The 26,033-nt window shown below is 49.8% G+C and overlaps 1 protein-coding gene across 1 annotated transcript in view; it reads left to right on the top strand.

The window, feature by feature from the left end:
• Positions 1–399: 399 nt before the first annotated feature.
• The window catches only part of PPP2R1A (protein phosphatase 2 scaffold subunit Aalpha), a 38,942-nt gene continuing 13,308 nt past the window's right edge, over positions 400–26,033 (top strand). The window contains exons 1-6 of the mRNA XM_026448828.2: positions 400–769; positions 13,702–13,792; positions 18,025–18,125; positions 23,022–23,254; positions 24,755–24,902; positions 25,025–25,180. Coding sequence (XP_026304613.1) covers positions 692–769; positions 13,702–13,792; positions 18,025–18,125; positions 23,022–23,254; positions 24,755–24,902; positions 25,025–25,180 — 807 coding nt within the window. The 5' untranslated portion in view covers positions 400–691. The remainder of the gene's footprint in view (positions 770–13,701; positions 13,793–18,024; positions 18,126–23,021; positions 23,255–24,754; positions 24,903–25,024; positions 25,181–26,033) is intronic.

Below are 26,033 nucleotides of genomic sequence, written 5' to 3'. Positions count from 1 at the left end.
CTGCACTCCAGCATGGGGAACAGAGCGAGACCCTGTCTTTAAAAAAGCAAAAAAAAAAAATAAAAGAAAGAAAAAGAAAAAAGAGAGACAGCAGGGCAAGTCGTTCCCTTCTCTGGGCCTTGGCATAAATCAAACACAAATAAAAGTCTCATTCCCTCCTCCGGCTGCGCAAAGCCGCGGGGAGCCAGCCCGCCAGCCAGCGGAGCCACAGCCGGGTAACCCAAAACCTGCACACCCTACAGCTCCCCACATGACGTCACGTATTACCACTGACGCACGCGCAGAAACCATCCCCGGGACCCACCAAAGGTCAGGCTTAGCGTCCTCCCCATATCGCCCCTCATTGGCTAGAAACAACTGCTCGTCCCGGTCGTTGTTAGCAGCGACGAGGGCGGGTACAATCTTGGTCGCTAGGACACGGCTGACTTCCGCTTTCTTCCCCCCTCTCCTAGGTTCAAACTAGTCAAATCTCGTTCACTCGACCAATGGCAAATGGAAAGTGGGCGGGACTTCACTAGTCCGGACCAAAGAAACGCGGGCTTAGGCCGGCGTAGCGCGGCCAATGGCCGTGGGCAGCCCCTGTAAACTGGCTCGGGCGCCCCCACGCGTGCTTTTCCTCCTCCTCCCAGCTCTGCCCCCCCGTTTCAGCATAGCGCTGGCCGCAGTCTGACAGGAGCTGGACGGAGCCAAGATGGCGGCGGCCGACGGCGACGACTCGCTGTACCCCATCGCGGTGCTCATAGACGAACTCCGCAACGAGGACGTTCAGGTACGGAGGCTACGGGGGACTTGGGGAAGACGAGGAGGGGTGCCTGGGGGCATGGGCAGCCCTCGCGGAGAAGACTCAGCGTTCGCTGGGAGTGGCGGAAGGGACGGCGGCCAATCAACGTGCGTCTCTTATCTCCCCGAGTGCCCGGACTCATTGAGACGGTGCCCTCGATTGGGTGTCGGCCCAGTGGAGGGCGGGGGCCTGCGCTAGGCTCGAGGGTCCCGGGCCTGTTCGGTGCGCGCGGCGGTCCGTGGTCCTGGGAAGTTGCGGCCAGGGCTGGGGTCAGCGGACTAGGTCCGGGAGAGAGGAGGGCTCCGTGATTGGCGGCGGCCTCTGAATGGCCCCTTGGAGATGTGGGGCGCTCGTGACTTGCTCCAAGTTGGGGAGAGCCGCCCGATGGGTCAGAACCTGGGAAGGTTTTTTTCTTTTCTGGGTTTCGACTGCTGGCCCAAGTGGGGACCGAGACGAAGGCCTGCCATCCCAATTCCTGCTCTTCCTCTACCTCTCATTTTGGTTTAGGTGTCCTAAGAGGACGGGGACGCAAAAACACCCCCCTCCCCCACCGAAGGTGGGGACTAGCCAAACTGAAGAGCAAATTACGTTGTACAAACCCGCTTCCCCATCTCCCCGGATCCTCCCATTGATCAGGATAGGGAGTGAAGGATTTGCTAAGCGGATGAACATTTCATTCTTTCTTTCTTTCTTTTTTTTTGAGACAGCCTCTATGTCGCCTAGGCTGGGGTGCAGTTGCGCGATCTTGGCTCATTGCAACCTCTGCCTCCCAGATTCAAACCATCCTCGCGCCTCAGCCCCCTAAGTAGCTCAGATTACGGGCGCGAGCCACCACGCCCATCTAATTTTTGTGTTTTTAGTAGAGACGGGTTTCGCCATGTTGGCCAGGCTTGGTCTGAAACTCCTGACCTCAAGCGATCCACCCGCCTCGGCCTCCCAAAGTGTTGGAATTACAGGCGTGAGCCACCGCGCCCAGCCCGGATGAACATTCCTGGTTATGGGATGCGGTGGCCCAAGGCTCTGAGTCAGGCTGCCACCCGCTGTGTGACCTTGTACAAATTACTTCACCGCTTTGGGCCTCCGTGTTCCATAAAATATGGGCTAATTGTAGTCCTGGTCTTACTGGAGGGACTTGTGAGGGACTGAACGAATTATGGCACAAATAAAAAGTCGAATGGTGTCAGACCTGTTGTAAGGGCCTGATGCATATTAGCTGTGATTATTGGGAGTGGTGATTAAAGAGGTCCTATCCTCCGTTTAGGTCTCAGTTTTCGCATTTATAAAATTGAACAAGGTGCACTGGGTAACCTGCCAAACGTGGGTCCCGCCTCCTAGGTTCCTGGTATATCACTGTTTCTGGGGGCAGACCGGCCGTGGTTGTATTCCTGGCCCTTCCACTTCTCAGTGATTGACATGCGCAAGTTCGTTAATCTCTCTAGACCTGTTTCCTCTTCTCTTTTATGGGGATAATTATCCAGTTCATAGGGCGGTTGTATGAATTCTTTTGTTCAGTAAACACGTGCCATGTATCAGGTATGATGCTGGGGATATAGTGGAGACACCAGTTGCTATACAGGATTCAGGTGTGAAACAGGTCAACAGAGCTGAACAGATGAGTGTGTGAAAAGTGATGGGAAGGAAACAAACAGGATGTTGTGGCAGTGAATCCATATTGAATTGGCCCTCTATTCTGTGCAGGTCACTGTTCTAAGCACTGGTATGCAGTAGGGGAGTTTACTTTGCAGTGAGGAGAGACAATAAACAGGGTATACTGAGGATAAGCAGTAGGGAGACAAATAAAAATAAGAGAGATGGGAGATGCAGGTTTTTTGTCTGTTTGTTTTTGAGATGGAGTTTCGCTCTTGTTGCCCAGGCTGGAGTGCAATGGCGTGATCTTGTCTCACTGCAACCTCTGCCTCCCAGATTCAAACGATTCTTCTGCCTCGGCCTCCCAAGTGGGATTACAGGCATATGCCACCACTCCCAACTAATTTTGTATTTTTAGTAGAGATGGGGTTTCTCCGTGTTGGTCAGGCGGGTCTCAAATTCCCGACCTCAGGTGATCCACCCACCTTGACTTCCCAAAGTGCTGGGATTACAAGCATGAGCCACTGTGCCCGGCCTGGGGGATGCAGTTTTAAAATGTGGTGAAAGGAGGCCTTGTTGAGATCAAGTTTGAGAACAGACCTAAAGGCAGAGGGCACAGCAAGTACAAAGTCAAAGTGGGTTGGGGCAGATCCATTTTAAGTAGGCCAATCGGGCAGGGCCCCTCTGAGGATGCAGAATTTAAGAAGAGATTGAAAGAAGGTGGATAAGAGCCTCCCAGGAAGAGGGAACAGATATGGCCATAGTTTTTTGTTGTTGTTTTGTTTTGTTTTTTGAGATGGAGTCTCACTCTGTTGCCCAGGCTGGAGTGCACTGACGTGATCTCGGCTCACTGCAACCTCTGCCTCCCAGGTTCAAGCAATTCTCCCGCCTCAGTCTCCTGAGTAGCTGGGACTACAGGCGCAGGCCACCACGCCTGGCTTATTTTTGTGTGTATGTTTTTAAAAGAGACTGGGTTTCCCCGTCTTGGCCAGGCTGGTCTCAGACTCCTGATCTCAGGTGATCCTCCTGCCACAGCCTCCCACAGTGCTGGAATTACAGCCGTGAGCCACTGTGCCCAGCCAGTTTTGTTTTGTTTTTTTTACCTCCAGGATGACGTCCTTCAGCTGTCTGTCGTTCCATCCTTCCATCCATCCATCCATCCATCCATCCATCCATACACTAACCAGCAAACATTTGTAGGGAGTTGTTTTTGTGCCAGGATCAGAGCTAGGCAGCTTACTGGTTTATTTTAAAGGATATTACAAAGGATACAGATGAAGACACACGCAGGGTGAGGTTTGGGGGAAGATGTGTGGCGCTTCCATGCCCTCCCTGGGCATTCCACCTTCTAGGAACCACTAGGTGTTCATCTGTCTGGAAGCCCCTATGGACTACTTTTGTGCTACAGCCCAGAGTTACGTAGTTGTAACAGACATGATCTGGCCCTCAAAGCTTACAATATTTGCTGTCTAGCCCGTTGCAGGGAAAAAAATGCCAACCTCTGACGTAAACCATCTGAGTAACAAATTACTGGGTGCTTGCTCTATGCTAGGTACAGTGCAGAGGAATAACACTGACAATCTTACTGAATTCTCATAATCACTCTTTGAAGTAGGTCCTGTCCTTGTCCACACTTCCCGGATGAGGAAACTGAAGCACCATAAATAAGGTAGCCAAAGCTGTGTAGCTGAGAAGTGGAGGAGTCAGGAAAGGAAGTAGGACCTAAGGGTGGAATAGAGTCTAGGGTGGGACACACGGTTGCTGATTATATTCATATGCCAAATATTTTAGTTGTGTCTGAGATAGTTCAGGATACTAGAAGGAACACAGGATATGAAATCCTGTAGTCTTAGGCCGGGCGCGGTGGCTCAAGCCTGTAATCCCAGCACTTTGGGAGGCCGAGACAGGCGAATCATGAGGTCAGGAGATCGAGACCATCCTGGCTAACACGGTGAAACCCCGTCTCTACTAAAAAATACAAAAAACTAGCCGGGCGTGGTGGCGGGCGCCTGTAGTCCCAGCTACTCAGGAGGCTGAGGCAGGAGAATGGCGTGAACCCGGGAGGCGGAGCTTGCAGTGAGCTGAGATCCGGCCACTGCACTCCAGCCTGGGTGACAGAGCAAGACTCCGTCTCAAAAAAAAAAAAAAAGAAATCCTGTAGTCTTGATTTATGTGTTGGGCAAATATTTATCCACACCTCCTATGTGCCAGACCCTGTTTTAGATACTAGACGTACAGTAGGGAACAAAGCTGCCCTTCTGGGGTTTACATTCTGGTATGGGAGACAGATAGTAGATCTGTAATGGGATGTCAGTGGCAGTAATTGCTAAGAAGAAAAATTGCTGGGCATGGTGGCTCAAGCCAAATTCTAACACTTTGGTTATATTTTATTTTATTTTTTTTGAGACTGAGTCTCACTCTGTTGTCCAGGCCATCTCTGCTCTTTGCAACCTCTGCCTCCCGGGTTCAAGTGATTCTCCTGCCTCAGCCTCCCGAGTGACTAGGATTACAGGTGCCCGCCACCACATCTGGCTAATTTTTGTATTAGTAGAGAGTGGGTTTCACCATGTTGGTCAGGCTGGTCTCAAACTCCCTGCCTGCCTCAGCCTCCCAAAGTGCTGGGATTACAGGCATGAGCCACTGCACCTGACCAATTCTAGCACTTTGGAAGGCCAAGGTGAAAGGATCGCTTGAGCCCAGGAGTTTAAGACCAGCCTGGGCAACAAAGTGAGACCCTATATCTACCAAAAAAAAAAAAAAATTAGCTGGTGTGATGCCACAGGCCTGTGGTCCCAGCTACTCAGGAGAGTGAGGTCGGAGGATTGCTTGAATCAGGGAGATCAAGGCTGCGGTGAGAGCCTGGGTGACAGCAAGACCCTGTCTCTAAAAAAAAAAAAAAAGGCCGGGCGCGGTGGCTCAAGCCTGTAATCCCAGCACTTTGGGAGGCCGAGACGGGCGGATCACGAGGTCAGGAGATCGAGACCATCCTGGCTAACACGGTGAAACCCCGTCTCTACTAAAAATACAAAAAAAACTAGCCGGGCGAGGTGGCGGGCGCCTGTAGTCCCAGCTACTCGGGAGGCTGAGGCAGGAGAATGGCGTAAACCCGGGAGGCGGAGCTTGCAGTGAGCTGAGATCTGGCCACTGCACTCCAGCTCGGGCGACAGAGCAAGACTCCATCTCAAAAGAAAAAAAAAAAAAAAATAAGACAGGTACAGGGAATGGAGCAAGCACCTGGGGCTGCTGTGTTGGATAGGGAGGTTAGAGAAAGCTGCTCTGAGGAAGTGGTGTTGAATAAGTATTTGAATGAAATGAACAGGTCGTGGAAGAGCAGTCTGGGCAGAGGGAATGGTTGATACAAAGACCAGGAGTGGGAGGATGCTTGATGCGTTCAAAGCACAGCAAAAAGGCAGACTGAGGCAGAGAGAATGGCAAAGTGGTGGGAGGTGAGGACTAGATCAGGTGAGGCCTGTGGGGCAAGGTGAAGGCCTTGAAGATGGGAGGGGGGATTGCAAGGCTTTGAGTAGGAATGATGGGTTCTGATATAATTTTAAAGGATCCTTCCTCTGGCTGTCATAGGGTTTGGGCAGGAACACTGGTCCTGTTGAAGTGCCTTTACAGAGCACCCAGGACCAGTGTTAGCACGTAGTGGGGAAGTGTGGTTACAGTCAGGACATGTTGAGGGGGACTGATGGGATTTCCTGGTGGGTGATGTAGAGGGAAGAGTTGAGGATGACTGAAGTTTGAACCACCGCTCTGGCAGTTTGCTCCCTGTGTGCCCCTGGAGCAGTACTTTCCGAAACTCTTTGGGCCTAGATTCCTCATCTGCAAAATGGGGATAATGATGAAGACTCAGCATGTGCCTGGTTGTGAAGATGCAGTGAAATTGGCTTGTTTAGTGTGCTGGTTTACCTACGGTAGTCATATGGCGGGGATTGAGCAGACCTGAGGAAATGGGGCATCTGGGGAACCATGTGGGACCAAGTCATCAAGTGCTAAGGCCTGGATTGGGAATACACTGGGCTGTTTGTTTTTTTGGTTACTATCAAGGAAGCCATTGTGACAAGCCAGGCCCAGTGAGAATGGATCAATAGAGTAGGGTCAGACTGTGTTGGGCCTTGTAGGCCAGAGTAAGGCCTTAGCTTTTATTCTGATTGTGAAGGGAAGACATACTACATGTGGAATTATACCATACAGATTCATATTATGGAAGGCTCCTTGGGTTGAATACAGGATAGGTCTTTAAAAGTGGGTCCCCTTTCCACAGGTGCATGTAGTGGAAAGGGGGATTTTGTTAAGTCACCACAGAGCAGGCTGTGTGCTGAGGCCTGCTGGGACACAGAGAGTCCCAGTCTAGGGTGGTAAGTGCTGTCGTGGAACCATATATATAGGTGGACTCTTTGGAAAATCCCAATTCCTAATCTCTCAACCCAACAATCAACAACACAGAAGAAGACTTCCGTGACTAAATGTGTGTTGTTGGGAGAGGGATTCTCCTCCACCACCAAGCAAGCAATACTGGGTATCCTCCAGCTCAGTTCAGACACGACCTGGAGACAGTGTTGGGTCTCACAGGTTGAGGGCTCAGGCCTCACTGCCCCTTGACCTTCGCCTTCAGTTGCCATTCTGGGCCTTCAGAACTTCTGATCTACCTGTTTCAACTTGGAGTTCCCATGACCACCCTGCCTTTGGGTTTGATTATGCTAGAGCAGCTCTCAGAACTCAGGGAAACACTTAAGTTTATCAGTTTGATAGTGTAAAGAATACAAATGAAGAGAGGCATAGGGTGAGCTATGGTGGAAGGGGTGTGGAGCTTCCATGCCCTTCTTGGGTGCACCACCCTCCAGGAACCTGTGTGTGTTCAGCTATGTTGAAGCCCCCAGGCCCTGTCCTTATGGGTTTTTATAAAGGCATTGTTAGGTAGGCAGGATTGATTAAACCTGGTGATCACCTTGACCTTCAGCCCCTCTCTGCTCCCTGGAGGGTGTGGGGCGGGGCTGAAAATCCCAACCCTCTAATCATGTCTCTGTGTTTTCTATGACTGTCTTCCCAGTGACCCTGGACCCCATCCTGAAGGTATCAGTCAACATTAGCATACAAAACCCACCTTGGAGATTCCAAGGATTTGAGGAGTTGTATGCAAGGAAATGGGGACGGAGCCCAAATCTGTATTTCACAGTATCACAACTGTAGCAGGTGCTTGGTGGGGACACGCTTGGGAGATAGTCAGTACACAGGGAATTCTCCTCAGCGTATGACATGATCAACCGCCAGTCAAGATTTCTTTTTTTTTTGAGACGGAGTCTCGCTCTGTCGCCCAGGCTGGAGTGCAGTGGCCTGATCTCAGCTCACTGCAAGCTCTGCCTCCCGGGTTCACGCCATTCTCCTGCCTCAGCCTCCCGAGTAGCTGGGACTACAGGCGCCCGCCAACACGCCCGGCTAATTTTTTGTATTTTAGTAGAGACAGGGTTTCACCGTGTTAGCCAGGATGGTCTCGATCTCCTGACCTGTGATCCGCCCGTCTCGGCCTCCCAAAGTGCTGGGATTACAGGCTTGAGCCACCGCGCCCGGCCCAGTCAAGATTTCTTAATGATGATATTAATAGCTTTTCTATCAGGAATGTGACAGGAACCCCAACCAAGAGTTGTTTAAACAAGTAAGGGTTCTTTTTATTTCTCATATAGCAAGTTCAGCAGCTCAAAGCTATCACAGAATTGGGTTGGCTTAAAGATACCACAGAAATGCGGTTTTTTTTTACTGGCCTATTTTGGTTATAAGATTCCAGCAGCATCTGCTGTCCTAGTGGGACTGCACTTTTTCGTGCAGTTTACCAGGGGCCAGCTTAGGACACAGAGGTTCTTCCCTTCCTCCCTTTTATTAAGGAGGAAAATCTGTCCTGAATCTCCTCAGCAGACTTGCTTGTCTATTTCTTTGCCCAGAACTAGGTCATGTGCAGAGTTAGTTGAGGTTAAGTTTCCTACTATAAGTAGTAGGAAAACTCTAAATAACAGGGGCTTAAATGAGCTTGAAATTTATTTCTGACTGATGACCAAAATATCTGGTGGCAGTCCAGGCTGCTGTGGCACTTCATGGTGTCAGGGTCCTGGGCTCTTACCATACGCTGCTTGTGTCCTCCATTCTACCCTCCCTGTCCCCCAGGTTACCTCAGGTCCCCAAGTTGGCTGCGGAAGCCCCAACCATTATAACTCCATTCCAGACAGGAAGGAGGGAAGATAAGTGTGGACACCATCCCTATAAGTTGCACAAAACATTTCCACTTGGATTTTATTGGCCAGATGTTAGTCTTACAGTCACATTCAGATGCAAAGGCAATTCAGAAATGTCTTTTCCAGGGGTCATGTGTACAGCTGAAAACCAAGGATGATGAGCAGCAGTGTAGCCCAATACAGGATCTCTTAACTTGGGGATCATCTGCAATTCCCAGGCAGGTCCATGAGTTTGGACCTACCTGGGAATTATAACATCTTTATTTTCATTAACCTCTAACTTACATTTAACTTCCCTTCTGTTATGAATTATAATATCCCTATAGTATATCATAGATAGTATTAGCAAAACCTGTGACTGTCGCCAGAATGTGTTCACATGTCATTTCTACTATTATACATGCCGTCTAGTGTCATGTATGTTCACCTCTGTTTCAAAATTATGTTCATTATTAGACCTACTAAGGGATTCATGGCACCACCCCACCCCTCTACAAAAAAAAAGAACGCAAAAAACAAAGCCGGGCGCAGTGGCTCATGCCTGTAATCCTAGCATTTTGGGAGATCGAGGCGAAAGGATCGCTTGAGCTCAGGAGTTTGAGGGCAGCTTGGGCAACGTAGTGAGGCCTCATCCCTACAAAAAGTTAAAAAACTAGCTGGGCTTGGTGACACCTGCCTGTAGACCCATCTACTTGGGTAACTGAGGTGGGAGAATCACTTGAGCCCGGGAGGTCAAGGCTACAGTGAGCTACGATCGTGCCACTGCACTCCAGCCTGGGTGACAGCGCGAGACCCTGTCTCAAAACAACAGCAAGAACAACAAAAAAGAAAAAACAGCGAATATGAATCCATAGTACTAGTTAAGAACCTGGTGGCTGGGATTCAAATCCTGGCTTTGCCACCAGTAAGCTGTATGCAGTTTACCTCCCTGTGCCTTTGTGTTCTCTGCCTTAAGATGGGGGATTCTGTATTTCCCTCATGGGACTGTGAGGGTTAAATGAGTTAAAACAGTAAAGCCTGGGGCGTAGTAGAGACTGAGGAAATATTTGCTGTTATTATTCTGTCATGGTGGAAAAAGGGAAAAGAAACATAAGTGGACCAGCTGCCACAGTGTCCTTCTTAATAATCTGAACAAAATCAGGATGCTGTCAGTGAGGCGTGGTTGCCACGGCTGCCATTATTGATCTTCCCCTAGTGCTAGGGTGTCCTTGTGGAATGTCATTTTGTACTCAAGACAACCCTCTGAGGGTAGGTATTCTCATCATCCCCACTTCACAGATGAGAAAATTGAGGCTCAGAAAGGTACAAGGATTGCCCAAGATTCCACAGCTAATATGTAAGCACTGTAGCCTTGAACCTGGACTTTGCAGCCCTGTAATACCACCCTAGGCCACCTTTCTCAAGCGTTGATGCTGCTGTCTGCCTGAAGAAACACTTTTAATGAAACCAAAAGCAGAATCCGAAAGAACAGCAGTGGGAGGAAGGGGACTCTGTGCCACGGGAGAGCAGCCTGATTGTCATGGGCCCACCTCTTGGGCATCCCCAGCTTCAAGTTGGGGTTCCCACGACCCCCTCTTTGGGTTTGATTAATTTGCTGGAGCGGCTCACAGAACTCAGGAAACACTTAGGTTTACCAGTTTATTATAAAGAATATTGCAAAGGATACAGATGAGGAGATACATAGGGTAAGCTATGGGGGAAGGGACGGGGAGCTTTCATACCATCCCTGGAAATGCCACCCTCCAAGAATCTGCGTGTTCCGCTATTGGGAAGCTCTCTGAATCCTATCCTCTTTGGTTTTTATGGAAGCTTTGTCATATAGACATTTTTGCCTAAATGACAGCATGATGTTGAAATTGAGTCAGGCTGCCCGGCTTCGTTGCTTTCCAGTAAGTGACAGCCTCGTCTCTGAGCATCAGTATCCTCACCAGTGAAGTGGGTATGCTACTAACAATACATACCTCGGAGCAGTTAGGAGGCTTCAATGTGTTAAATCATCCATGTCAATCACTTGGAATGCTGCCAAGCATGTAGCAAACAGTAAATGTTTGTTGCTAAGGTTCTGACATTTACGCTTGTGATTATTAATTGTGATTATTCCCTGTACCATCTCATTGTCCTCAGGACTGCTGCTCACCTATGTGGCCCTAGCCCATGTGTATATTTCCCCATAGCTCAGCTGAGAGAATAACACACAGATCAACTTGGAGAAAACAGAGAGGAAAGAAAGAGACAACTAGGTCAATACTCCCCACAGTATTTTATTTTATTTTAATTAATTAATTAATTTTTTCGTGGTTTTTTTTTTTTTTTTTTTTTTTTTTGAGACGGAGTCTCGCTCTGTCGCCCAGGCTGGAGTGCAGTGGCCAGATCTCAGCTCACTGCAAGCTCCGTCTCCCGGGTTCACGCCATTCTCCTGCCTCAGCCTCCCGAGTAGCTGGGACTACAGGCGCCCGCCATCTCGCTCGGCTAGTTTTTTGTATTTTAGTAGAGATGGGGTTTCACCGTGTTAGCCAGGATGGTCTCGATCTCCTGACCTTGTGATCCGCCCGTCTCGGCCTCCCAAAGTGCTGGGATTACAGGCTTGAGCCACCGCGCCCGGCCTATTTTTTCATGTTTTTGAGACGGAGTCTTGCTCTGTCTCCCAGGCTGGAGTGCAGTGGTGTGATCTCTGCTCACTGCAAGCTCCGCCTCCCGGGTTCACACCGTTCTCCTGCCTCAGCCTCCCCGGTAGCTGGGATTACAGGCGTGCACCACCACGCCCAACTAATTTCTTTTTGTATTTATGGTAGACACAGGGTTTCACCGTGTTAGCCAGGATGGTCTCAATCTCATGACCTCGAGATCCGCCTGTCTCGGCCTCCCAAATTGCTGGGATTACAGGCGTGAGCCACCATGTCCAGCCTCCCCATGGTATTTTATTATGAAAGTTTTCAGACTTGCATAACGTTGGAAGACTAATACAAGGGTCAACAGACTACAATCCATGGGCCAAATTCAGCCCAATGTCTGCTTTTGCAAATAAAGTTATTGGAACATAGCTATGCCTGTTTGCTTCTCTAGTTCTGGTTCTATGGTTGCTTTCAGTGCCACACAGGCAGAGTTCAGTAGTTAGGTTTGCAAAGCTGAAAATAATTACTTTCTGGGAATGTATAGAATAAGTTTTGCTGACTTTTAGCCTAGTGCAGTGAGCACCTCTATACTTAGACACCCCAGGTCAGTGATTGTTAGTGTTTGCCATATTAGTTGTTTATCTTTCTATAGGTCTGTCTCTATATACGTTTTATTTTTTAGCTGAAAATCAGTGGCAAGTTTTGTAGTACTCTATCCCGAGGTCCGTTTAATGCCAGGATGGTAAGTTTTGGACCACCTGTATGAAAGATTAACTGTGTGCATTTTTCTGAGGAGAGACCATCACAGCACTTCATCAGATGCTCGTTGTCTGTGATCCCAAAGATATTCTTCAACTGCTGGACTGGAGAACCCCTCATGCAGGATGTTAGTCACTTGTAGACCTCGTCTCAGTTACGTGGGGCCTCCGAACAGAGCAGAACAGACTAAGGGAGGTCCTGCTCCTCAACCTCGCCCTGTCCCTACCTGTTCTGCCTCTATCCAGGAAGAAAGGTCCCCTATGGGACCATTAGTCACTCTCCCACTCGCGAAAGCATTTCCTCCCACTCCTACACACATGAGCTCATTCCATTCTTGTGACAGTGCTGGGAGCTATTAATAATAGAGGCATCGTGGTGGAGATGAAGAAATGAGGGGAGAGTTCCACAGTCTGGCCTGCAGTCAGAGCCGCTGGCTTTGGATCCCACACTCCCTTGGTGCTGGCTTTGGCAGGTGTCTTTACCTCTCTGAGCCTCACTTTCCGAAGTGGTGAAAAGAGGACATTAGCCATGCTTTTCTTCTAGGATCTAGAGGATCAAATGAGGTCCCAACATGTAAATGCTTGGCGTGAGATCTATTTTGTTTGTTAGCCAAATAAAATAGTTCTCTAGGACTGCCACAGCAAATCACCACGAACTGAGTAGCTTAACACAAGTTTTGGAGGCCAGAAGTCTGAAATCAAGGTCTTAGCAGGATTGGTTCCTTTGGAGGCTCTGAGGGAGACCCATTCCATGCCTTTCTGGAAGTTAGGACTTGCGGTGGTGCCAGCAATTCCTTGTGTTCCCTGGCTTGTGGATGCATCACCTGGTCTCTCCACCCATCTTCACATATTTGCCTTCCCCTCTGTGTATCTGTCTTCCTTTCTGTCTCTTAGAAGGACACTGTCATTGGATTTAAGGCTAACCCTCCATTTAGAATGATCTGGACACACTTAACTACGTCTGCAAAGACTCTGTTTTGACGTGCTCATCACTGGGACATAACTCTTTGAGGCTGCCGTTCAGCCTCCTATACTGGTGGTTTTATTACTACTGCTAATGCCACTCTTGTTTTTGTCGTCATTTTATTGTAATATTGTTTGTTCTTTATTTTTTTTGAGACAGAGTCTCACTCTGTTGCCCAGGCTGGAGTGTTGTTTGTTCTTTTATAATCACTTAGCCAGCAATCCTGGCTTTAAATCCTGCTCCATGTGATCTTAACTCTGTGACCCTGAGAAGGGCTTTTGTTCCCTGAGCCTGTTTCCCTGTCTGTGAAATGGGACTCCAGCTAGTAGTGACGGGTGCAGGTGTGTGGATGTGTTTAGCCGAGGACCTGGCACAGAGGAAGCATGTTATAAAGTGGCTGCTGCTGTTAAAGTACAGTGTATTAACATGTTATGTGGTACTAAGTACAGGAGAAGGTGAGGAAGACAGAGGAGGAGAGGGAGTGCAGTTTTCAACAGAGTGGTCTTGGAAAGTGCAACTGAGGGGGTGTTGCTTCCATAAGAACCAAGGGATGTTCTTTTGCATTTGTTGCTGCTGCCACTACTATTGTTGTTATTTAATGATTAGCTGGAGGTCACAGGGTCTCTTGCTGGGTGTTTGCCAAATTACTGTTGAGCATCTTCACACGTAACCAAGCAAGGCTTCCAGGGGCTGACTGGGTTCAGAGCTGTCCGAACTCATGTGTGTCTGGAATGTCTAACATTCTCCCCTCCTCTTCTTATTCTCTCATTAGCTTCGCCTCAACAGCATCAAGAAGCTGTCCACCATCGCCTTGGCCCTTGGGGTCGAAAGGACCCGAAGTGAGCTTCTGCCTTTCCTTACAGGTAATGAAGGGGACCCCTGGGACCCAGATGTGGGGACTCTTGGGAGGTGGTTTTCACTAGATAAGAGAAGACTTGAGGATTTAACATATGGTTTGTGAATGTCTGCCCTGTGCTAGACATTAAGGAGTGGGAAAAGGGATTCGGAGAAGTGCAGTTTTGCTCTAAAAGAATGGTCTAGAATGCTGGAGGCAGACATTGGTGAGAGGGATCTAGAGGCAGATAGAACCAGGTTTGAGTTGCAGCTCCAACAATTGGAAGCTGGTGACTTTAGACAAGTTCGTTTATCTGTTTCTTACATTTTTCATCTGTAGATTGGGATAATCATCTATGTGCCATAGTGTTGATCTGAACATTCAATGTTAATAACAATTGCTAATACTTATGATATGCTTACTATATGCCAGGTGGTGTTCTACACTGTATCTTGTGAGAATTGAGTTCATATGAAGTGTTTAGAAAGCTGCCTGTACTCAGTAAACATACATCGCCATCCTTTCACCCAGTTAATCTCACAGCAGTGCCTTAAGCAGGTAATATTACTGTCGCCATTTTATAGATGAAGAAACTAAGGTGTAGAGAGGTAAAGTGATTCATTTGCCCAAGGTCGTGCAGTTAGGAGGTAACTGAGAAGGGATATTTATGTAGTCATTCTGGCCTTTAACTTGGCAGCATTGGTTAATGGCTGATTTCAAATCCGAGCTCTACCACTTTCTCGGTGTGTGACTTCGGGCAAGATATTTTACATCTGCCTGCTTCAGATTCTTCACAGGTGAAATGGGCATAATTATGTAACCTAACACGAAGACTAAATAAGATACTGTAAGGTGCTTGTGACACTGTGCAGTACGTGCTGCCAAAGTGTTAGCTGCCAGGCTGTTACTACGCACTGCTGTCTGTGAGGATGTAGGGAAAGCACTTAGTACACTGTCTGACACAAACTGGACTACCAATTAATAGTAAATCCTCTGTTATCATTATTCCCATTACTACTTCATGCTTTATACTTCATACCAGCGGAAATCACTGCTGAAGGTTTAGAATGCTTTGTCACTAATTAAACTCTTGTGTATGGGATCGTCTTAGTTGGACCTAGTGATGATCCTGGGGAGGAAGGAGCTTGAGGTTGTAACTCCTCCCCGCACTGGACACATGGGGTATTGGAGCCTAAAGAGGTGCAGTGACTCGCCTGCAGTGGCACTTCTAGTGACTGAGGGGTGCAGGTGTGTCTGACTGAACGCTACATGAAGAGTCTGCTCATATGATACTGAACAAATGGCCCCAAACCAGGTGGCTTCTATTGGTGAACTGTTGGGGAGACTTGAAAACTTTAGAATGCTGAGGCATGGCAGGATAATAAAGTGGTGAAGAAGTTGTAGAGGAAAAATACTGGAGCGACCTGGGTTTGAAACAAGCAGCTGTGCTGCCGACTTGCTAGGAAACCTGAGTAGGTCACTCCACCTTTCTTAGCCTCATTTGCCTTACCTATAAAGGAGTCTAATGAGAGCAGTACCCAACAGTCGGGTGTGTAAGGAAAACTCTGCGTCTTTCCTCTACTTTCACACCAGAGCAATCATAACACAGAACATGACTTCTGTGACCATATGTCTGGGGTTTTTGCCCCAAACTGAGCAGTGGACAGCAGCTGGTTGTCCTCTCATTCAGTTCCGACACTGTCTATGCAGAGATAGGGTCAGATCCCACAGATTGATGGCTCAGTCCCCAAGACTGTCCCAAACCCTGCCCACCAGTTGCAAGTCCTTTGGAACTTCTGACCAATCAGCTTCAAGTTGGGGTTCCCACGACCCCCTCTTTGGGTTTGATTAGGCTCACAGAACTCAGGGAAACACTTATGTTTACCGGTGTATTATAAAGGATATCGTAAAGGATACAGATGAAGAGATGCATAGAGTGAGGTATGGGGGGAAGGGCCTGGAGCTTCCTTGCCTTCCCTAAGCCCACCACCCTGTTTCACCATCTGGAAGCTCTCTGAAGCCTCTGGGTTTCTTTTTTTTTTTTTTGAGGCGGAGTCTCGCTCTGTCGCCCGGACTGGAGTGCAGTGTTCGGATCTCAGCTCACTGCAAGCTCTGCCTCCCGGGTTTCTGCCATTCTCCTGCCTCAGCCTCCGGAGTAGCTGGGACTACAGGCGCCCGCCACCTCGCCCGGCTAGTTTTTTTTGTATTTTTAGTAGAGACGGGGTTTCACCGTGTTAGCCAGGATGGTCTCGATCTCCTGACCTCGTGATCCGCCCGTCTCGGCCTCCCAAAGTGCTGGGATTACAGGCTTGAGCCACCGCGCCCGGCCAGCCTCTGGGTTTCTATGGAAGCTTAATGGGAGAGGGTCCTGAGTGGAGCGGAGGCACCAGCCACGTGGGACTCTGTGGGAAGAGCACTTCAGGCTGTGAGGAGAGGCAGATGTGTGCTCAGCGTGTTGGAAGAATAGCAGTGAGGTAGCCATGAGCTGAGTAAGATTGTTAAGGGAGAGTGAGACTAGGACGTGAGGTTGGAGAAGAACAGTGGCCACAGCATGTGAGATCAGGTTTCTTTGAAACTATTGGCAGATTGAAATCAAAGAGTGTCAGGATTTCTTTTACACCTGAAAGAGTCACTCTGGGTTCTGGGAGATCCAGATGGTGTAGGGGCAAAGGTGGAAGCAGGAAAACCAGGTAAGAAGCTGTTGCAGTCTCCCAGCTGACAGATGGTGATGATCAGAGTGACCTTAGGTTGGAAGGGTTGACAGACTTGGCTCAGAAGGAGCTGCCAACCCTTCCAAGGAGGATAGTTCTGTGTGGGTTGGTGGACAGACAGGTTGCTGGCAGCTCCCAGGTGTTTGGCCTTCAGCAGCATTGCTTGGCTATAAGGTCTAGACTGGAGATAGAGATGGATAAGAATTGAGTCTGTGGATATGTGTAAGGTCTTCAGGGGACAAAGAAAACAGTGAGGGTGGTTTTAACTGTGTGCAGAGGGAGCCAGGGAAACTGAGGCTGGGAACGAGCCTAAGAACAGTGTAGCCAGAGTCATATTGGCGAGAATTTATTTATTGAAGGAAGAGGCAGAGATGCTAACCCTCCTACTGGGCCCGGTGCTGAGCTCTTCACTGAAAGCATTTATTTCTCTTTGGTCTCAGAACAACCCTATGAAGTGAGAACAGCCCATTGTGATTTGGGGGATGAGAAAGGCTCAGAGAGATGAAGTGAGTTGCTGTGTAAGCACCCAACAGTAAAGCAGGATTTGAACCCTTCATAAAATGGGGATGATGATAATGACTACTTAAATGAGACGGTTGTGATAAGGAGGTGCGGCCGCAGAGGTTGAACCCACCACTTACACTCACATCCCATTGGCCAGAGCAAGGTCACATGGCCTTGCCAACTGCAAGGGCGTCTGGGAAATGTAGTCTGTTGCTGGATTGCCAATACCCAGCTTAAATGCAGGAGGTTTAAGTGGTAATAGATGCCAGGCATATTAACATCTTGTGCTATGCAGGGATTAGCAGTTCCCACTGCCTCAGGGATGAGAGGATGGAGCTTAAGAGAGAGGCCTTTGGATGTGGGCATTAGGGACAGAACAGATTTTCCCTTCACGTATTCATTTTTTCAGCAAACCTGAATTGCTGTCTGTCTGGGCTCAGCTCTGGCAGGAACTGGGGCATAGAGAGGAGCCAGTCCTGGGCTCGCTGCTCATAGCCTATGTTAAGGGTGTGGTAAAGGTGCCATGGAAGGAGAGGGAGACTGAGCCCAGAGGAGGTGTCCAGCGGACATCCTAGCTGTCTTCCAAGAAGGGGTAGCTAAACTGAATCTCCAAAGATACAAAGAAACTTCTGGCAGAGAGAACAGTGCTGAGGGGAGAAGCTGGAGCCCAAAAAAGCTCTCGTTGACGTTGCTCCGTGCTTGATACACCTGGTCGTGTTTGCTCCTCACTGTAACCCTCACTGCGAGGGAGGGATGGTGAACACCATTTTACAGACGCAGAAGCTGGGACTCAGAGAGGTGGAGTCACTCAGGCAGTGTTCTGCACCTGCTAGAGGGTAGAAGCAGGACTTAGGGCTCTCTCATCCCAGCCAAGCCTGTGCCGTGATCTCTGTGTCAGCCCAGGTGGAGAGTGGGGAGCAAGTGGGCGGATGGGGAAACTGAGTGCTGACAGCCTGAGGAAGCAGAATGGAGTCCGTGAGTTCTGAGCTTGGGCTGGGCTCAGAGTTGAGGTGGGATAGTCACGAAGTCTGTCTTGGTTCCACAGATACCATCTATGATGAAGACGAGGTCCTCCTGGCCCTGGCAGAACAGCTGGGAACCTTCACCACCCTGGTGGGAGGCCCAGAGTACGTGCACTGCCTGCTGGTGAGTGGAAGGCAGCAAGTCCTCCTGCCCACCCCTTAGGGTCAGGCCCGTGGCCCTGCCGACCTAGGGCAGGGAGGGCAGCATGTTGGAGAGCGTGGGGATCACGTCAGAACAGCTAGGCCATGGACATCTGCTTTAATCCAACAAGTCAGTAGTGGCTTTTAATATTGTGAACTCGGTGCAGTTGTCATCCTTTCTATTTAGTGGTCGGGTAGGTGCCCAGTGCCAGGCCTCACCTGGGATTCTACATACAGGGCTGTGGGTTTGGAGTCAGGCTGGGTTCTACCACTTATTTGCTGTATGACTTGTAAGAGAATTACTTAACCTATCTGTGCTGTACCTCTCTCATCTGCAAAATGGGATTATGAAAACCTTTTAAAATTATCTTGGCCGGGCGCGGTGGCTCAAGCCTGTAATCCCAGCACTTTGGGAGGCCGAGACGGGCGGATCACGAGGTCAGGGAATCGAGACCATCCTGGCTAACACGGTGAAACCCCGTCTCTACTAAAAAAAATACAAAAAACTAGCCGGGCGAGGTGGCGGCGCCTGTAGTCCCAGCTACTCGGGAGGCTGAGGCAGGAGAATGCTGTGAACTTCTGAGCAGTGAATTCATAGCTTTCAGTAGCTTCTCAGAGGACTTAGGAGCAGAAGACATCGTTTTTATGAAACCCCAAGGCTTCAACAAGGACCCCCAGCGTCTGCAACTGAGCTTGGGACTCAAGCTTGCTGTGGAGCTGGGCTGGGACCCAGGGATCCTTCTCTTACCTGGCCAGGGTCTCCCAACAGAACATTCTCAGTGAGGAAAGTCCCAGTCAACCCACGCTTCCATTTGGGAAGCAGTTCCCTGTGACCGATGCGTATGACGTTCGTGTCAGCCAGCAGACATCCTGGGGCTCTCTGGACCAGGCAGTGCTGGAAACCAGAGAAGAGTCAGATCAGAATAGCTTGTGCTTGCTCGTTGCCTGCAGTGCACATCCCAAGAGGCTTACACAATTGTGCACTGATGTTAGCTCTGTTGCTCAGATGAGGAAACTGAGGCACAGGCTGGTTTAAGTGAATTGCCCGAGCTGGGAAGAGGCAGAGTCCTGATTCGATCCCAGTCCCCTAATTCTTAGCCACTCTTATGTACTATCCTCAGAGGGCTCCTGGTTGCTTTCAGAGCTGTAAACAGGGGAGGCAGGGGGCCCCTTAAAACCCAGAGTAGATACCTAACCTGCTTAGGTGGGATGGGGAGTTGTCAGGGAAGGCTTCCTGGAGGAGGTGGCTGTTAACCTGGATTTTGACAGGTTATAGGAAATAGAAAATGGCTTTGTGTAGTTTCTTCATTCCACAAACATTGAGCAAAGTCTCTAGGCTGTGGAAACCCAGAGATGTGTCAGACCCACTCTGAGCCCTCGCTCTCAGCAGTGGTGAAATGGAATTAATTACAGCGACTCCTGTAGCTGCAGTGTGAGGATTGTTTTTTTTTTTTCCTTTGTTTGTTTTGTTTTTTTCCTGAGATGGAGTTTCACTCTTGTTATACAGACTGGAGTACAATGGCGTGATCTTGCCTCACTGCAACCTCTGCCTCCCAGGTTCAGGCGATTCTCCTGCCTCAGCCTCCCCAGTAGCTGGGATTGCAGGCGTGCGCCACCACACCCAGCTGTATTTTTTGTAGAGACGGGGTTTCACCTTGTTGGTCAGACTGGTCTCAGAATCCTGACCTCAGGTGATCCACCCACCCCGGCCTCCCGAAGTGCTGAGATTACAGGTGTGAGCCACCGCGCCTGGGTGTGAGGGTTGTTTCTGTGTCAGCAGCTCTTTTTCTTTTTCTTTTATTTTTTCTTTGAAACAGAGTCTCGCTCTGTCACCCAGGCTGGAGTGCAGTGTTGCGATCTCAGCTCACTGCAGCCTCTGCCTCCTGGGTTCAAGCGATTCTCAAGCCTCAGCCTCCCAAGTAGCTGGGATTATAGGCACCCATCACCACGCCCGGCTAGTTTTTGTATTTTTAGTAGAGACAGGATTTCACTATGTTGGTCAGGCTGGTCTGGAACTCCTGGCCTCAAGTGATCACCTGTGTTGGCCTCCCAAAGTTCTGGGATTACAGGCGTGAGCCACTGCATCCGGCCAGCAGCTCCTAACTCTTTTGGAATTGTGGATCCCTTTGAGAATCTGTTAAATTCCGGACCCTCTTCTTATAAAAGTACACAGGATTTTACGTGGTTCACACTCTTCCCTACCTTGTGTGGTCTCCAGGTTTGAGAACCCTTGCCCCCAGACTTCACAGAGAGGCTTCACAGTCGTGAGTCTTCACTGTGCAAAGGCATCAGTTGTAGTTTTTTCAATGTGTACCTTCCTGGGCCCTGCCTCCAGATACTCTGATTGTTTTGGTCCACGCTGGGATAGGCCTCCTGGGTGATTCTGCTGCAGGGTGGTCAGGGATCATACTTTGAGAACTACTTCCTGCAGTAACCTACTGGAGAAGAGAACCTTGGCTTACATAATTACTGCTCAACCTCTGTCCCTAGGCCTCCTTATAACAGATTACCATAAGCTCCACCTCTAGTCACTTGGCAGGTGTTGATTGAGTGTCTTCTCTGTGCCAGCCCACGTGATGGGAGAGCTGAGGTGAACGAGAGGAACTCTGTCCCTGCAATATCCCAGTCACACCACACCTATGGTCACGCTCCCATGAGACCATCCTGAACCTGAGACCTCACGATAGCACGAGGACCTGTGACCGTGACATTACGCTGGCTTGCTTAGTATTACATTTTTCCTTTGAATCATTCATTGTAACTATTTTTTTTTTTCTTTTTTTTTTTTTTTTTTGAGACGGAGTCTCGCTCTGTCACCCCGGCTGGAGTGCAGTGGCCGGATCTCAGCTCACTGCAAGCTCTGCCGCCTGGGTTTACGCCATTCTCCTGCCTCAGCCTCCCAAGTAGCTGGGACTACAGGCGCCGCCACCTCGCCCGGCTAGTTTTTTTGTATTTTTTAGTAGAGACGGGGTTTCACCGTGTTAGCCAGGATGGTCTCGATCTCCTGACCTCGTGATCCGCCCGTCTCGGCCTCCCAAAGTGCTGGGATTACAGGCTTGAGCCACCGCGCCCGGCCGTAACTATTTTTAAACATTTGTTTTTTGTTCTTAATAGTTTCACTGTAAAAATATATGTAGAATGTGCTATTTTAATTATTATTATTATTTTTTTTTTTTGAGACGGAGTCTTGCTCTGCCGCCCAGGCTGGAGTGCAGTGGCCAGATCTCAGCTCACTGCAAGCTCCGCTTCCCAGGTTTACGCCATTCTCCTGCCTCAGCCTCCCGAGTAGCTGGGACTACAGGCGCCCGCCACCTCGCCCGGCTAGTTTTTTGTATTTTTTTAGTAGAGACGGGGTTTCACCGTGTTCGCCAGGATGGTCTCGATCTCCTGACCTCGTGATCCGCCCGTCTCGGCCTCCCAAAGTGCTGGGGTTACAGGCTTGAGCCACCACGCCCGGCTGTTTTAATTATTTTAAAGTGTGTAGCTCTGTGGCAGTAAGTTTATTCACATTGTGCAGCCGTTATCACCATCCATCGCCAGAATTGTTCGTCTCCCCAAACTGAAATTGCAGACCTATGGAATATGAACTCGCCATTTCCTCCCCCCGAGCCCCTGGCAGCCACCATTCTCCTTTATGAGTTTGACCGTTCTAGATTCCTCATGTAAGTGGAGTCAGAAAATATTTGTCCTTCTGACTTTTAGCTGATTTCCCTTAGCATAATGTCTTCAAGGTTCATCCGTGTTGTGGCATGTGTTCCATGAGACTTCTCACATACTAAACTCCTGAGTGTTTTTGAGGACTGCATTTGGAAAACCAGATTTGCTTATTGCCAGCTGCATCCTCCCACAGTGACAGTCCCTGGAGCTGGGGAGCACCTGCCCTCCCTGGACTATATGCTCTCCGAGGTGCCCCAGTGCCTGCCTCTTCGTGTTCACGCCCCCTGCCACCTCCGCCTGTCACCTTGACTGATAGCTTCATTCTGTTACTTGACTGGGCCTTGGAGACATTTCCATGTATGATTTTCTTTTTCCTGCCTTAAATGTCTGTCAGCCCAAGTTGAATTTCAAACCAGAGACCTCCACCTTTATTTGAACATGTTGGGAGAAGTTGAGTCTCCCTTCAGTAGGTCACTAATTAAGAGTTCCTGTCTTGTGCTAAGAGTGCTGCTGGGCTCTGGGGATACAGTGGAGAGCCAGTCATACATATCTGAAGGACACAGTCTTTCTAGGCCCACAGTAACAACCAGCGAGCAGTCCCGAGCCCCCTAGTCCCCCAGAAACATGAGATCCCAATTCAGTCACCAGAGTTGTGTGAGACAGCACAACTGTACCTGTTCCTGGGAAACTCAGGTCAGGTTTTCGATCCTGACCTGTAGCTATTACTAGCTTGGGCAAGCCAGACCGTACCTCAGTTTTCTCTTCTCTAAAATCAGGACTTGCTTTATAGAATTCAGTGAGGAAGAACAAACACCCCTGGTACAACACGGTGGTCCTGCCTAGGACACACAGTGAACGGATGTTCTACGCAGTGTCAGTGATGATCATTGCACTTTGAGAGGCTAAGAACTTTCTCCTCAGAAAGTGACGTGTGTAATTTTCAGATTCATGGACCCTAGTGAAACTCCTTCAAGGACTCCTAAATAAGAACGTTTGTGGAAGGCACGCTGGCAGAGACCTTCTGCTGGCTGGCATAATATTACGTTTTTCCTTTGAATCATTCACTGCAACCATTTAAAAATGCTATTTTAATGAAGGCTGGGATGGGTAATAGGGAAGGTTTCTCTGAGGAGATGAGCCCATGAGGGGGTTGCAGGGTGGGGCTCCAGGGCCGGGGATGGTAGAGAGGGAGCTGTCCAGTGACTTCATATTCTCACCACAGCCACCTCTGGAGTCGCTGGCCACAGTGGAGGAGACAGTGGTGCGGGACAAAGCAGTGGAGTCCTTACGGGCCATCTCACACGAGCACTCGCCCTCTGACCTGGAGGCACACTTTGTGCCGCTGGTGAAGCGGCTGGCGGGCGGCGACTGGTTCACCTCCCGCACCTCGGCCTGTGGCCTCTTCTCCGTCTGCTACCCCCGAGTGTCCAGTGCTGTCAAGGCGGAGCTGCGACAGTGAGTCTCTCCCCCCTTGGAAGCTCCAAGCTCCCCCCTCAGCTTGGTCCCCTTCTCTAAAGCCTCAGCCTCCTTACGGTCTACCTGGGGCCCACACGCCCCTGGACGCTCTCCACTACCACTCCTGCTTATCACATGATAGGCCACGTCCTCGAGAGTTGGTCTCTGGACACGGCCGGGTGTCAGTTCACCACCTCTGCTCCCTTGCTCACTTAGGAACTGAGATGATGACAGGTCCTCCTTCCCACTGATTAATGTGAGGATTTAAAAGAATTATCACATATAGGCCAGGCACGGTGGCTCACACCGGTAATCCCAGCACTTTGGGAGGCCAAGGCAGGTGGATCATGAGGTCAGAAGTTTGAAACCAGCCTGGCCAAGATGGTGAAACCCCATCTCTACTAAACATACAAAAATTAGCCGGGCATGGTGGCGCACGCCTATAGTCCCAGCTACTCGGGAGCCTGAGGCAGGAGAGTCGCTTGAACCCAGGAGGCAGAGGTTGTGGTGAGCCGAGATCATGCCATTGCACTCCAGCCTGGGCGACACCAGCGAAACTCCGTCTAAAAAGAAAAAAGGAATTATCACATATAAAGTACTTAGGGCAAAATCTGGAACATAAAAACTTTCAGCACATCACATCTGATGGTGTCTCCAGCCTGTCCCAGGTCCAGTGCCTTTGGCAGATAAACCACCTCAGTTTTCAGCCTCCTGCTCCTCTACTTTGCAAACAGTTGACCATCATGCCCAGGTTTGAGCCGTGGCTCACTCCAGAACTCTGGTTTACGACTGCACAGATGCTTAGATACTTACACTGGCCCTGACCATCTTTGACCGAAGCAATTGCTGCTGTAAAATAAAGCCTTTCTGTGGCTCTAGACCAGTCTCTTAGTTAAGCAGTTTTTCGTTTGTTTTTGAGATAGGATCTTGCTCTGTCATCCAGGCTGAAGTGCACTGGCAGAATCATAGCCCACTGCAGCCTCAACCTGTTGGGCTCAAGCATTCCTCCTGCCTTAGCCTCTCAAATAGCTGGGACCACAGGTGTGCACCACCACGCTGGGCTCAGTTTTTATTTTTGGCAGAGATGGGGTCTCGCTATGTTGCTCAGGCTGGTCTTGAACTCCTGGGCTCAAGCAGTCCTCCTGCCTTGGTCTTCCAGAGTGTTCAGATTATAGGTATGAGCCACTGTGCCTGGCCCATTGGTTAAGCAATTTTTATGGTCATGATAATGTAATTGTCAGCACTTACCATTGACTGGATTTATTATGTGCAATCTGCGAAGTGTCCCACACACGTTATTTCATTGAAACCTCATGCAGACCTGTAGGGTAGGTACTGTTACTATCAGCTCCTTTTCATAGGGCTGGGAAGACAGAGAGGGGGTCATCACTTGCCCAAGGTCATTCAGCTAAAGCCCCGACCCACACAACTGCAGAGTCTGTGCTTGCTCCTCTCTGCTGTACTGCCTGCTGCCTCAGGATCCCCATCCCCGACTCCCAGGTACTTCCGGAACCTGTGCTCAGATGACACCCCCATGGTGCGGCGGGCCGCAGCCTCCAAGCTGGGGGAGTTTGCCAAGGTGCTGGAGCTGGACAACGTCAAGAGTGAGATCATCCCCATGTTCTCCAACCTGGCCTCTGACGAGCAGGTGAGTTTTGCTCCCTGGACCTCTCTGCTCTCCCCTCCTTCTGGTGGTCCCTGCCCGTGAAAGAGAATCCCAGAGTTCAACAAGGCCTCTGCTGCCCTCCTGCATTCCTCTCCTCTCGCCAGGACTCGGTGCGGCTGCTGGCGGTGGAGGCGTGCGTGAACATTGCCCAGCTCCTGCCCCAGGAGGATCTGGAAGCCCTGGTGATGCCCACTCTGCGCCAGGCCGCTGAAGACAAGTCGTGGCGCGTCCGCTACATGGTGGCTGACAAGTTCACAGAGGTAGGTGAGCGACCGTTGACATTGTCCTATTGGTGGGGGACACTGACATATAGGGAAAAGTGTCCTCAGAAGGGAAGCATGTAGGAGCTGAGGTTTACCATTAGGCCAATGGAATCACTGGGCGTTTGAGCAATAAGATCTCTGTGATCATCTGACTTCATCTCACTTCATATGCCAGTCCTGGTTGATTGACATGTGGCATCTTGAAGTGCTGCCTTGAGAAGGATTCTGAGGCTAAGCTAAGGCTTCGTGGAGGAAAGTGCCACAGGAGCAGAAAGGTCCAGGCCCAGCTGGAGTGTGGTGGCGCAATCTTGGCTCACTGCAACCTCCCTCCCGGGTTCAGGCAATTCTCCTGCCTCAGTCTCCTGAGGGACTAAGATTACAGATGCCCACCATGACGCCCGGCTAGTTTTTGTATTTTTAGTAGAGACGGGGTTTCACCATGTTAGCCAGGCTTGTCTCGAACTCCTGACCTCAAGTGATCCGCCTGACTTGGTCTCCCAGTGTGCTGGGATTACAGGTGTTAGCCACCGTGCCCGGCCCCAGAAAGTTTAATTAACTGATCAGAGTGACACTACCAGCCACGCAGAAAGGGGGCAAGACTCCAGCTCTGTGACTCCCAGGACAGTGCTCCTTCTGCAGGGATCCAGATTGCCTCATCCCACAAACATGTTTGCTGAGCACTACCTATTTGCTGGGCCAGTGAATTCGGCACATTCCTGGCCTTCACAGAGCCAGGCAGTCTGAAGGGAAAGATTGACTAGGGGGAAATTTGATTATAAAGTGTCACAGGTGTGGGACAGACAGACAGATGTGGGGCTTTGGAAGCATTGAGGAGAGGAGGTGGTGTTGC

This window comes from Piliocolobus tephrosceles, chromosome 21 (genome assembly GCF_002776525.5).
Source record: "Piliocolobus tephrosceles isolate RC106 chromosome 21, ASM277652v3, whole genome shotgun sequence".
Classification (NCBI taxonomy): Eukaryota; Metazoa; Chordata; class Mammalia; order Primates; family Cercopithecidae; genus Piliocolobus; species Piliocolobus tephrosceles.
This window is presented reverse-complemented; position numbering and strand designations above follow the sequence as displayed.